Source organism: Carlito syrichta, unplaced genomic scaffold (genome assembly GCF_000164805.1).
Source record: "Carlito syrichta isolate Samal-C Ts95f unplaced genomic scaffold, Tarsius_syrichta-2.0.1 Scaffold302457, whole genome shotgun sequence".
NCBI classification, from domain to species: Eukaryota; Metazoa; Chordata; class Mammalia; order Primates; family Tarsiidae; genus Carlito; species Carlito syrichta.
In genome coordinates, this window is record NW_007246553.1 from 487,051 (window position 1) to 501,528 (window position 14,478).

A 14,478-nucleotide genomic window follows, 5' to 3' on the forward strand; every position below is an offset into this window, starting at 1 on the left:
GAATGTTTTATGAAATCTAAAAACATAAAATTTCAGATGAAAATTATCTAAATTGAGATGTGTTATAAATATAAAATAAATATAGTTCAAAGACAGTATGATTAAAACATGTAAAATCTCTCAACTATAGTTTTCATATTGATACATATTGATACACTATTGTGGATATAATTGGTTCAAGAAACTATATCATAACAGCCAATTTCACCTTTTAAAAAACTTTTGAAAATATAGCTACCAGTGAGTTTAAAATTACAATTTGCTTCATGTTATGTTTGTCTTGGACCATGATGATTTAAGAAGTTTTTCAAGGACATCATTGGGATTCATTTGATACACAAATATGCATTCTGGCTCAGTGATTAAATCTCATCAAAATCATAGCTTTTTGTCTTTTTCAGTCTGGACACTGTCAGTGATGGTGGTGTTAATAGTCTTACTTTTTTAGGCATTTATTTAATCTAATAGCTAATTCAATATGATTTCTCTTTTTTAAACTTGTAATTATGGGTTTTTATTTTATACTTATTGATGAAAAATACCAATAAATGAAAAAGCATGATTTTAAATATTTATTATGGCTTAGTTAGTATACAATATAAAATATGTAAAGTATTTCAACTTTATCTAGGAAAGTTTATGGCATCTGCTTTCTAATATTTTTTTTTTCATGTTTTCTTTTATCCTCACCTGAAACAAATTGGGCAAAAACCATGGCCAAATGTATAGTGCTTTTTGTTCAGTCAGATATTCCTAATATGTGATAAATGTGACTTTCAATATAATTTTCTCTCATTATTCAACTGTCAATTCCAGGAGGTGATTTCCTCTCCTTTCTGAGAAAGAAGAAGGATGAACTAAAACTCAAACAGTTAGTAAAATTTTCATTAGACGCTGCTTCTGGAATGTTATATCTCGAGAGTAAAAACTGCATACACAGGTAAGGAGACTATTTTTAAAACATTTTTCAGTTTTAGTAATAGAATGCTAAAAAACTGATATATTTTTACAATACAGCAGTAAATTTCTTTCACAAAACATTTTTTGTTGGTTTTTATATTTTGTGTAAAAATTTTCTTTGCTATTTATATAGTTTATAAACAAATATTTGTTTTGCTCTCTAACTTGAGGTAGGTATCTAATTAGACAATGACATGCCTTCTCATTAGAATTTTTTTATTGTAATCATGAGTAACAGTGACATGGAATGTATTATACATTAATAATAGAAGAAACTACAGCCTTATAATCAAATAAGATTGTTTTATGTGTTGCTTATTCTCATTCCAAAGAAATTATGTATAAAGTCATGGGAAAGCATAATAGTGAAAGCAATTCATGATGATTAATTTGGCCAAGGATGAAAAATTTTCACATAATAGTTACTTAAAAGGAGATTTATAGAAAACTTTCTCTGATTATATGTAGTGACATAGTCTTAATGATTTATAGATTATGGTTTTAGTTGCTCATAGATGAAAGTGTTCTTTACTACTATATGCCAATACAACTCAAGAGCTATTACAGAATTCATGCTGGATTCTAAATATGGCTAAATGTATAGAAGTAAAATGGAAAAAAAAAAAAAAAAGATGAAGTAGAGAACTGGGGCAGTTTTTATTTGCCAGAAATAGTACATCGTGCTGTTTGATGTAGAGCAGGTTTCATTGTCAGATTGAGTTCCTGTAAACTTTAAGCTTGTTTCTTACTGAAGTATACTTTTTTCTGAGGTGTCTCATTATGCAGCCTTTGGCTTAACAACCTAGTGAGGTTGTATAATGTATAATTACAGGAAAAACAAATTACCTTTACCGTAACCATACATTTATTTGATCTCAGTGGATATTTTTTACTTAATTCCCCCTCATGCTTGCTTATTATTTATTGTTTTCTGGAACTAAAATTATAACTTATGTTTTTGAAATATGGTTCAATATTTGTACACGTTTTAAAAACATTTCGGTGGAAATACTGTTTTTCTGGTAACAACAACTAAGCCATTTTCATTGTATTTGTGCTTTACTTTCTGTGATTATAGATTAAATCACCTTATAAGAATTGTTTAAAGACTTAAAAAGCATTTGATTTTGGATAAAGATTGCACTATCATTAATTTCATTAGAGTGTTCATTAATTTCATTAGAACACTGTGTTAAAATTAGCCATACAAGGTTTTGCCTTTTATTGGGAGAAAAATCTGCTATTTTGATTGCTGAGGTACTTAGGTGCTTTGAGTATCAAATTCTCCATTCTCTACTGTATTCTCTACTGTATTCTCATTTTGTCTTAGCTTTTTTAAGCCATTAGACCATCTGTGACTTCAAAACATAATAAATACACATTATTAAAATTTTTATTAATTTGTCAGTTACCTCTAATATTTTTTTAATTTCTGGTGCATAGCAGTTAAGGAAATCATTGTTTCAATTTCTTGCTACCTTTGTAGTGATTGCCTCCCTTGAAAATGGATGACTGTGTTTAAGTGGCTACATCATCAGTGTTCAAACCATTTTAGATTATAATGACAGTTAGCTTTTTAAAATTCATTCCTCTGTCTAAATCATAATATTATTTGCTGTAATGTTGTTTTCCCATTTTGCTTTTTAAGAATTTCGTGCATTCACAAAGTTTTGAAAACCAACCCTTGCTTGATCACATACCCTAACAGGTTGTGCATAGTCCTGTACCATTTACCTGTTGGGAAGGTTTCCCAGCTGAACATCTTGAACAATGTCACTGAGCGCAGGTTTGACAAATAGGTTTTAACATTAGTGCCAACTTTTAGTGATTGGTAGTGGCTTTCTGTAGTATGTATTGAGAGGGATTCCAGGATCAGCCACAAAGAGTCCAGTGATCAATTAGTCACGTCTGCCAGAATACTGACAAACATTAACTCACAAGCCTCAAATTCATCATCTTTAGCACAGAATATTTTTGTCTTTATTCTCATAAATACTCTTCTCACTTTTTAAAATATTTGTTATGATTTTGCCTTACTAGCTATTATATAGCAGCCATATAATATTTTTTAAATCACTTACATTAAATTCTTCTAAACTACTGTTTTATTTCCCTTGTTACTATTGAGGGCTAAATGCATTTTGTGATATCTCCAGCCAGTGTTGGTTTTTTTTTTTTTTAATTCCTTTTCAAACTTACATAAATGCTCTTTTAGGTGAATTCATTTTTTTCTTTTCATTTTATTATCTCACAAATGGTATCATATTGATAAAATAAATCATTCTTTGTGTTGAATTTTTATAGTAGTAATTTGTGCTGCAGAATCCAGTCTCTGTTTGCCAGCCTATGGAACTATTTCTGTGGAAGTAGTAGTAATTGCAATAGAATGTTACTTGATTTATAGTTTAAAAATTCATTTAAGACACATTATGTATTTTTTCCTTCTAAGAAATATCAAAGGAAAAAAGGTAGTATTTACTTTAGTGAAAAAAGATTTTTTTCCTCATTGGGAAAAAATTCTACTGAGGTGTTTGAAAAATTAAAATAATGTAAAACATGAATGAAAGTTTCCTTTATGTTTTCAGGTAATAAGCAAATGCACTAAGTCCTATTTTTGACATCTCAAAATATCACTAAAATAAATGCACGTCTATGAATTACAAAGTCTATAGCCAACAAATCAGAACAAAAATTTTAAATATGCTTAAAATTTTATATGAACTTATAAATTTTATCCTGTTCACTAATTAGAGGTCACTGGAACTCAGCAAATGCTTGAAAATATTTCTAATTGTCTCTCCCCAGAATAGTGTCTTTAACTTTTAAGATCTGCATTTTCTTTATTTAGCTTTGTTTTATTGTTTTGACCACTGTGAGAAGAGCAAAATAGTGTTTCATTACAGGAATGCAAGTATGACAGCCATAAAATGGAAACAAGTAATTGCATTAAGAAATGATCTGCCTTTGGAAAATGTTCTTGTTGTAATTTTCATTTAACTTCCAGGAGAGTTCTCTTGCCTCTCTTAAGTTTCTAATTGAAACTGTTTCTGTTTATAGCTTGAGAATTGCTGGACAGTTTGATTTTTGGTTTAGTTTTAATCAATATAATTATTCTATAGGCCAATAGAATATTTCTTTTTTACATATACTTTATACTTATATAACTATTTGAAATACACTGATAAACTTTGTGATATGTGTGCATTCAGTTAAGTGGATTGAAGGTAGACATTATACTAAATGTAAATGGTAATGGCATTTATGGTTTTTTTCCTGATGAATCCTACTACAGGATTTACTTTTATTTGGTTGTATTTCTAAAAGTTGTGCTTGTGCTGTTGCTCTTTGTTAGACATCTATGGAAAGTAAAAAGAGGATAAACTTCTTAATACCATATAATTGTGTGAAAGATCATAACCTATGGGAAGTTTGGAGAACATTTCTTAATTTCATGCTATTTTATGTTATTGTCAATAACAGAAAAGGTGTTTTGTGGAAAGGTTAGGTAGATATTATTTATTTTCCTAATTTTCAACTTTATACTGATTCTGTTCAGGTTTAGTTGTTCTACCACAGTGATTTTTTAAATCATGAAGTAGGCTATCAACTTTACAAATTGAAGTATACCAGACCATATTTATTTTATTTCAGTAGCCGTAGAGGGCACAAATGGTTTTTGGCTGCATGGATGCATTGTTTAGTGGTCAAGGAATCTAGGCTTTAAGTGTACCCACTAGTGCACATTGTACCTAATAGGTGATTTTTCATCCTTCCCCACTCTTTCCACCCTCCTCTTTCTGAACCTCCAATGTCCATTATACCATTCTATATGCTTTTGCAGACCCTTGTTTTAGCTCCCACTTATAAGTTAGAGTGTGTATGCGGTATTTGGTTTTCCATTCCTGTGTTACTTCACTTGAGGTAATGGAGACATTTATTTTATTATTCAGTAAGAGTTTTGTTTATCCATTGAGTAAAAGATATCTGTGGTGCTACACAGATTGGACAGTTGCCTACTCTATGCCACAGAGATAACAAAATGAAAATCATAGTCCCTGCCTTCTGATGGATGTTGTAATAATAATAATAAGCATGCAAAGAGATCATCGATTTTGTGATAATATGTACAAAAATCCTTTGGGAGTAATATCAAGAGAGTCTAATAGGACCTGTCAGTATGGGGATGATGGTAGAAATAATCAGAGAATCCTTTACAGGGCACACTGTCTGAGTGAGAATTGATGGATTGGTGTCTCAATGAATATAAGGAGAAAGAGGAGTCCAGTATGAAGGAAAGTTGAAAGCAAAGTTACAATGCTTTGCATAAAAGAGCATGAGTTAATCGTGGAACTTCAAAGAGTTGAGTATTATCAGAATGGGAAATCCAAAGAAATGGGACTGAGGATCATTCTCACCAAGAACCATGTATACCATTTTATTTGGGTAAACTGGGGAAATAAACATTCATATTATCTTAAGAAAGTTGAAATGCTATGATTTTTTTGACTAGGAAAGAAATGATTTGAACAAAATTTATAGAACTCCCCAAAATGTGTAATCTCATGAAAATGTATAGGTATGGGACCAATTTTATTTTTAAATTTCACTGGGAAAACTAGGAAAGCTAAATTGCCCAGAAGGGAATAATACTACATTTCATTTATATGTTCTAGAAAGATATTGCCTTGTCCAGTGATTTCTGACAAGACTTTACATGTGTAAACTTTTAAAGATACATGTAAAGTGCTGCTTCTATCTCTTTTTGGAAATTCATATTTTTAAAGTAAAATATTTGATATGTTACTGATTATTTACATTTTTCCTGATGAACTTTGAGGATTTTTTCCTGTGGTTTTTTTTACTGCAACTGATTACCTAGCATCTGAGCTCTTCCTAAACTTGGAATGCACTAAAAAATTATTTTTGTCTTTAGTGCTTCTTCATATCACTTAAATGGTAAAACAAAGACCAAAAATAAAAATAGATAAAAGAAAATATTTTCTTTGACGTCTTTGAACCTTTTGTCAGTTCTGTGTCTCATAATCTATCATATACTCAATTGAAGGCACCTTACCCACTTTAAGTAACTGAAGCCCAGAGATATTAAACAAAGGTCATCTAGATAGTGGCAGGGTTACGACCTAGGTCATAGATGTGCTGACTCCCTTCTGACTCATTCCCTGCCATTCCACTGACAGTGTTTTACTCTATCTCGTTCAAGTATTAGTAATCCTAACAGCTGACGTTTAGTGAGGATTTACTGAGTACTAGACACTGTACCAAGTGCTTTAGATGCAATATCCAAGAATATAAGCAAAGGTTGTGATTTTTACTTGTATTTTTCACTGTTGGATTCCAGAAGCCTGGAACAGCGTCTGGCACATAAAGCTGAAGGAATGAGCCCTCATAACAACAGCAGGTACTATTGCTAAGCCCATTTTGTATATGAGGAAACACACAGTTAGGGAGTTGGAGTATCATGCCCAAGATCATATTAAAAGCAATTGTCAGATCCACGATGTGAATCCCAGCACATCTCTGGTTCTAGAACCTGCGCTGCATCTATTCTACTGCCTTGCACAACAAAGGCATCTTCTGATCAAGTAGGAGACTTACTGTTTTCTAATGAACAGTAACTGTTCATTAGAAAACAACCAAAACACCTTGGTATGTCTTTCTCAAATTACAGTTCACAGGTTTCAGCACCCTCTTCTGCTTGTACTCAATTCACGATACGAATCCCAGCACATCTCTGACTCTAGAGACTGCACTGCATCTATTCTACTGCCTTGTACAACAAAGCCATCTTTTGACCAAGTAGGAGACTTTGAGCAAAAGGTCTGTTGGTACTTGGTGTGATGGCTCATCTTATAGTCAACATCTGGACTCTTTATGATCTTGAGTACAAGTAAAAGAGGATGCTGAAACCTGTGAACTTTAATTTTAGAAAGACATACCAAGGTGTTTTTGTTGTTTCTAATGAACAGTTGCTGAAATGCAGTACTATTTTGTTACTGCTTCTCCATTTAATTAGAACTTGAAAATTACTTTTTTTTTCATTTTTTTATATTCTATTGTTTAGATACCCCCTTCTGCTTTATCTGTTAATTTAAAACACAAGATTAGCATATCTCAGTGCAATAATCTCTGGTAGTTGACTAAGCATTTATGACTGATTTTCTTGTTCTAACATTTGATTACAATTTTTGAATATATTAAGTTATATTTTTAGCTTCAAAACTGATTTTGCTACAGTACAGAGAGGAATGCTCAATATTTTTAAATATGTCAAAACTATATGGTCCTTTTTTCAACCTTTTTTTCTAGTATAATTTGGTGCCTGTATATGCAGTATGATTATCATACAGAAGATCACAAGCACATCTTTATAAAAGTAATTTATCCTGCTACTTTATTCACTGTCAAAATTTCCCACCATTAGTTTCACTCATTATAGTTAAGGAATTTTTCCTTAGTCACATGTTTCCAGGAATGAAAAGGAGGCCTTCTCTTATTAGAATCGATTTACATGTTGGCATGGGTTAATGTGCCAGAGGATTTAGCTGCTATCTTAGAAAACAAAAATGAGAGATTTGGGGTAAGGGGTCAGAGGACAGATAACTTTTGATTTATGTTTACTGGTAGGAAAAATGCAGCATATATAAGAGACTGTTCAGGAATTCGGGGTGGTCTAGAGAATAGACTGAAAGTCCTTGAGAGTGAGAGGAGAGGGAAGGAAGGGATTAGGAGGAGGATATTAAAGCTATTTCATGAATTGGTTAGAGCTAGCCATGTCTTATGTTACCTGGAAATGATGAAAGAGAAAATGACTGATGCTTCATGCTCTTTATTATTTGACTTTTTTTCAGTCAATTGTTAAGTATCTTTTGGATTCGGAGTGTCAAAAAAGCGATCTTTAACATTAAACAATTACAAATGATTGGAGTTGCCATTTTTCTTTTAGGGCATATTTGATTACAGGGAACACAAAATGATTAAACTAACTTAAGCAATAGGAGATTTATTATAAGAAATCAGGATTATTTTACAGATCTCAAGGACAGGAAGTTCAACCAGTCTTAGGAGTCCTTGAACCTGGAATCTGGGAAGGAATCAGGAAACAAGATGGTATCTCTTTCTTTTTTTCCTTCTTTGTTCATTTGGACTTTCATTATTTTTTCCTTGATATGTTGCTGCTGGTTTTCCCTTTAGTTCTATATACTACAATCCTCTACCCCATTTGCAAAGGGTTCTCAAATGATATGTAAGTCAGTATAATCTTCCAGGCACAGCATCTATGGCTAATTAGCTAGTCTTTGAGTTCAGATTTCAAATTCTTAGCAGAAAGAATTGATTGACCTAGCTTATATCAGTGTCTACTCCTGCTTTAATCAATAACATAGTTTGGCTGGGAAGAGTGTACAGGGTCACTATTACCTTGTGCTGGAGGAACCAATCTCTGTGTGCAAGGGCATAGTTCTTAGAGGATGGGACAAGTACTAAGCTGGCTCCAAAACTTGGTTATCACAGATATATTAAGTGCTTGTTTGCCAAATACATTCATTACCTCATTTGATCCTCATATTTCTATGAGGTTATCTTCATTTCGCATACTGAGTCACAAAAGAGTAAGTAGTTTTAAGAAAGATCTTGAAATGAACAGCACTGCAGGTCTCATTTGCAATGTTTTACATTTAAATTGGACATATGTTTCCCAAATAAGTTATAGATCTTTACAAAGTTTACTTTGCAAATAGTATCCTTGTTCATAGGCCCATTGTTTTAGAGAGCTAAGTAAAATTAAATATATGCATAAATTATAGAATGTTATATTTTCTCCTTGGGATGGTTGGTTTTATGACTTGTAAATAAGCACAGTTAGTTAATATTTATTAGTTAATTATTATTTATAAGTGAACAAGTTAATTATTTTGTAAGTAAATAGCTTTTTAACAAGTGAATTATTATTATTAAGTGAATAATTATTAAGTGATTTACTTTTTATGCAGGAGAAAGTACTACAAATGTTCTGTGAACATTTTTCAGTGGGCACTTTTCATATAGTAGGAGTTTAGTAGACATCTGATACAATAACAAGTGAATAGATAAATTAATAAGTAAAATAGGTCTAAAGTTTTGAATGGTTGCTATTAGATGACTAAGGATTTTCTAGAACAATATTAAATTATTTCATCTATAAATGTTAATTCTCCATTTTTATTTTCCACTGATTAATTTATTTATAATGCACAAATGGAAAAAGAAATAACTATATCTGAAACAAACCTGTATGCATTATACACACAACACAGAGTTATTTTTCTGTCATGAGTTAGTAAGAAGGCTTTGGAATACTTAGGGCACTTTTAGGGGATTGTTTGAATGTGATCATTCCAGAGTTATCATTTGACATTATCAGTGCTCTTTTCAGAATATCGTCATTCTCCAAGGGTCAGAGAAGGTGACTACTATCCTATTTCAATCCATTTTTCATCTAGCAGTAGTTATTTGTTATGTTGACTCTGTCCTATCTCAGACAGTGGTCAGGGCTTAAGAAGGCAACAGTGATTTATCACATACCAGAAAGTATTCATTTTTAATACTTTGAAATAATTGACAGTAAACAACAGATGTATTATTATGTATTAGAGTGCTCAGGAGGAACGTATTTCATTTGACCCCTTTCTCCTTTATCTGCCCTCTGCCCATTCATTAGTAAATTATGTGGGAATGTGAATGCTATGGCTAGGACAGTCCTAGGGTACTTAAAGTTCCTTACTATTTAAGATAGAGAGCATGTAACCAGTCACTTTCATTCCCAGTGAGTATTATGTCTCCCTTTATTTTTAAAATTCCCATTTGCCTCTTTGAAATTGGGCTTCTATTTACTTACCTAAATTAATGAAGGAATAAAATTAAAATAATTATATCTGCTACTTAAGAGCTTTAAAAATCACAGCAAGACATAATCTTATGGCATGATGCACAAAGAATCTATAAACCTCTTTATAACCAAATGAGAACGTATTTGGCATGTAACTTAAGAATTTGTCCTTTGTAAAATCATGTTGTTTCATATTATAAATTAAGATTTACTTTTTCTTAAATATGTATTATGTGAAGGAAAGAAAATTGTAATTTTTATATCAAATGTATTCTTTAGTACGTATCTCAGTAGAAACATTATTGAGATTTCTATAGTTTTGCTTTTTTGGTATCACATGATCTTACCGATGAAATTTCTGATTTTATTCATAATTTTGAAAGTTTCTCTATGTCCCACAGATTAAATCAATCAAAACAAATGTATTCAGCTGGGCAGAGTATTTCATACTTGAAATCTCCGTGACTCAGGAGGCTGAGATAGGAGGATGCCTTGAGGCCAAGAGTTTGAGATCAGTCCAGGCAACCCACTCCTACAAATAAATTTTTAAAAATTAGCTGCGCTTGGTGGCACACACCTATAGTCCCAGCTACTTGGGAGGCTGAGGCAAGAGGATCTCTTTAATCTACAAGTTCAATGCTACAGTGAACTATGACTCCAGGCATTAGGGGAAGAGACTTAATAAGAAATAAGGATAGGATTCCTGAGGGACTTTTACAGTAGGAAGAAAAAAAAGTAACTTTCATCAGTCTAAGTTGTAAGAGCCACCAACAATTAATGGTATCATTTATTGAATTTCTTTAATGTCATCTTTATTAAAATATAAACTTAATTACCAGAGGACTTTTTAATTAACATTTTGTCATATTTAGCATAACTTTTAGAGGTTTCATTCCCTTCCTTATTCCCTCATTTAATTATTAAAGAATACTTTATCTACTTACTTTGTACTTTGTAAGGACCTGTATCTTGAAATGCAGCCACATGGCGGGTGCTTCATAAATGTTAGTTCAAGTGGTGTCATTAAATATTATGTGTCAGACACATGGTAGATGCTGGGGATAAAATACTTAGCAAATAAGGTTAGGTCTCCAACCCCTGGTGCTTAAAGTCTAATAAACAAAGTAACAGGTATTCATACATGAGAGCATTTAAAAGCGGAACTGACTCCACCATGAGGCGGTGGAAAGTATCCCTGAAGTGGCATTTGAACTGAATGTCAGGAAGAAACTAAGGGGGAGAGAAAGGCATGGAGGTGGGAAAGAGAATGATATTTCAAGGCAATGAAAGGAAGTCAAAGTATAACTGGGTTAAATAATGGCTTGAGATGCTACCAGGGAGGCGGCAAGGACCAAACCCTCTGAGGATAGGCCAGGTTTAGGAGGTTGATCATAACCTGAGCGCAATGGGAAGCGATTGTAGGGTTTGAAGTAGGCAAGATGTGATTCTTGTTGCATGCAGATAACTCTGGCCACAGTATGGAGACCAAACTAAAGGAAGAATAGATACAGAGAAGGAAGTTTTCAAAGAAGTTGGTATTAAAACCCATTATACAGGTCTCTGACTTATGCAGTTGGATAATAGGGTTCTGTTCACTCAGGAAACCATAGAAGTGGGGCAGGATTTTTTTGTGTGTGGAGGTGGGGGGATTATGGATAAAATTTATGAGTTTAAAGTTTAATTTGAAACATGTTGAATCTGAAGTATCTGTAAATATTTATTTGAAGCTATTGAGTAGGCAACTTAGTATTAGACCTGGGACTCAGGGGAAAGGTCTGACCTAGAGATAACAATGTGGAAATGATAGAAGCAAAATGAATAATAAATGGATGAGTGAATTAGAGAGACTTTGAGTTAATCAGTGAATCAATGAAATAAATATTTAAGGATAATCAAAGAACGTGGAAGAATATTTCTGAGTTTCTGAACTCTACATATATATTTGAAAACTGACAGTTAATTTTGCCTCTAGATTTTTTAAAGAAGGAGAAAATTTTAAAAGACACTTTTAATTTATGATGGCAATGCCCAATATTTGTCATTTCTGGTACTGTTAATTTAGCTTGACCAAAAAAAAAACAATCCCACTAAAACCTGGAATAATGTTTAATTAATTTATTTGCTTGCTCAAGCAACCACTCTGATTAAGTGATTAAGTCCTTCCTTTAAAATATTAAATTATATTAGCATCGACAGCTTTATAGGACCACAGATAATAATGACAACTGGAAAATGAAAGAGAAAAATATATTTTCATTGTATTCAGAAATTTTTCTAGTTATGTCCAAATAAACTACTAATAGGACAAAGAAATTGTAAAATCAACATGCATGGAAAGAAAACTGTTTCTTTTGGAAAATTTTTTTTAGGGAAGAAAACCAGAAAAGTATGTGAATTTTCCATTTTGAGAGTCTTGCTGTCTGATCATTAGAACTCCTGATAACATTTGAAATAACAGTGAAATATGTGAATAGGAAATACAGCTTGGTACTACTAGCCTCCAGTGTCTAGAATTTAACAATGGCAACAATGTAAGTGTTTCTTGCTTTTCTTTTTCATATCTTAAAGCATGTGTATTGGTTTACCTTAAATGGAGACATTTTCCTAGTTTTTATATAAGAAATAAATTTGAAGATAGAAATAATTGTTTAAAAATATGTATTTATAACCAAAAGACTTTTTCCACCCCTCACCTGTTAAAAGAGGGTTAATACTGCCTACCTCGCTTTCAGTGGTTGGTTGTAAAGTTAAATTAAGAGATATAAAAGTTTTTGAAAAAACTAAATGGCAGCTCAAATTATAATGGTATTAAATTTCTCTCCAGTTGTAGAGAAAGAGGGAGTTAGTTGGACAGCAAGGTATATTAGAAGATGAAAAGAGAACAAAGATGAAGGAATAAATGGGTTAAAGAAGGTACAATTTTAAAGGTTTGAATGGGATCAAAGCAGATGGTGATCATTATTCTATATTAAGAACATAGCCTTTCTGATATCTGTGGTAGCCTCTGTGTATCCATTACAAAGAACCACTGTGGCAACCAAGTGAAGCTGAGGTAAAACTTATTATGACAGCCAGTGCCGGCCATCTCAGTGGGCCATCCCTGGGCTGCTGCTTCAAAGCAGGTTCTGGGAGAGATCACTATGCCTAGAGCTTTTGGGCTGAATATACCTCCTCTTTTATTTTCATATTTCCATTTTCAAGGCTTTATGTACTTAAAAGAAAGAGACTACAACATTGAGAATGTCTTAGCTGATGTATTTGTGCCTTAGTTTTGTCTTTATGAGAAGAAAGAGGATTTAGCTTTTTCCCCCATTATCTTCATTAATCCTGTTTTAAAGTTTGCTTGAGCCCATTTTATGACACATTTGAATACTGCATGAAAAATAAGTTTAACCTAGAAGGGTCAGTGAAGTTTTCAGCAGTGCATGTTTTTGCTTCCTATTCATCATGATGCTGTTAGTCTGTATCACACTGAGAAGAGTGGACAGCCAGTTTTCTGATCTGATGTGTCAGATATACTGCCTCTTCTCAGTGGCATGAAACCTCTCACGTTTTTATAAATATGTATGCCCACTTGATTCATCTGTCTGTCCTGATCTATCTGCCAGTCCAACTGTCTTTCCCAATGCAGGAAAACATGACCATGGTCTAGAATCCCCTAGATTTTGAGAAGAGGTAAGAATAGGCTCTCATCACTGCAGATTCTAGAATCAGCCTGGTGATGCAGAATTAGTACAATGCACATCTTTCACACCCACTCAGTTAACAGTAACAGAATAAGTAACATGAGGGGAGCTTGTTAGGTCGTTACTAGAATGAAAGCTGGCTCTCTTCTGCCTAATCTTGAGCTACACTAGGATCCTGTGCCTACATTCTTCAGGGGGCCTCAGTTAAGCAGAAGGAAAAGATACAGAAAGATGTAGATTACATATGCCTACTGAAATAGGTGTCTTTTTTCACTTTTTAATACTAAGAAGCAAGGAAACATATTAAGAATATTAATTAATAATAATAATTGATATTAAGAATGTTTTAATATCATAGGATGAAAAGTCTGAGAACTACTACTTTTAAACAGTATTTTTTGAAGGAAGTTCTCTTTTCAACTCTTGGGACATCAGAAATTTACTTAAATGTTTCATTCTAAACTCTTCAAGCTCAGTTCTTCTGAAGTTGTTTAAATATTGTTGCTTTATATTAACTGGGCATGGTAGCACGCACCTGTAGTTCCAGCTACTTGGAATGCTGAGACGGAAGGATCGCTAGAGCCCAGCAGGTCGACACTGGAGTGGCCATGAGTGTGCCACTGCACTTCAGCCAGGTTGATGGAGTGAGACTCCAAATCTCTCTCTCTCTCTCTCTCTCTCTCTCTCTATATATATATATATATAGAGAGAGAGAGAGAGAGAGAGAGAGGGAGATATGTAGTCTCACACAATCACCGAGTGTGAAGTGCAGTGGCACACTCATGGCCACTCTAGTGTCGACCTGCTGCGCTCTAGCGAACCTTCCGTCTCAGCATTTCAAGTAGCTGGAACTACAGGTGCGTGCTCCCATGCGCAGTTAATATAAAAGCAACAATATTTAACCAACTTCAGAAGAACTGAGCTTGAAGAGTTTAGAATGAAACATTT

At 33.0% G+C, this 14,478-nt stretch overlaps 1 protein-coding gene across 3 annotated transcripts in view; it reads left to right on the forward strand.

Moving 5' to 3' along the window:
• Positions 1-14,478, forward strand: part of FER (FER tyrosine kinase) — a 414,242-nt gene that overhangs the window by 308,511 nt on the left and 91,253 nt on the right. For all 3 annotated transcript variants that reach the window (XM_008056755.2, XM_008056756.2, XM_021711703.1), the window contains one exon: positions 817-940. In XM_008056755.2, the coding sequence (XP_008054946.1) occupies positions 817-940 (124 nt within the window). The remainder of the gene's footprint in view (positions 1-816; positions 941-14,478) is intronic.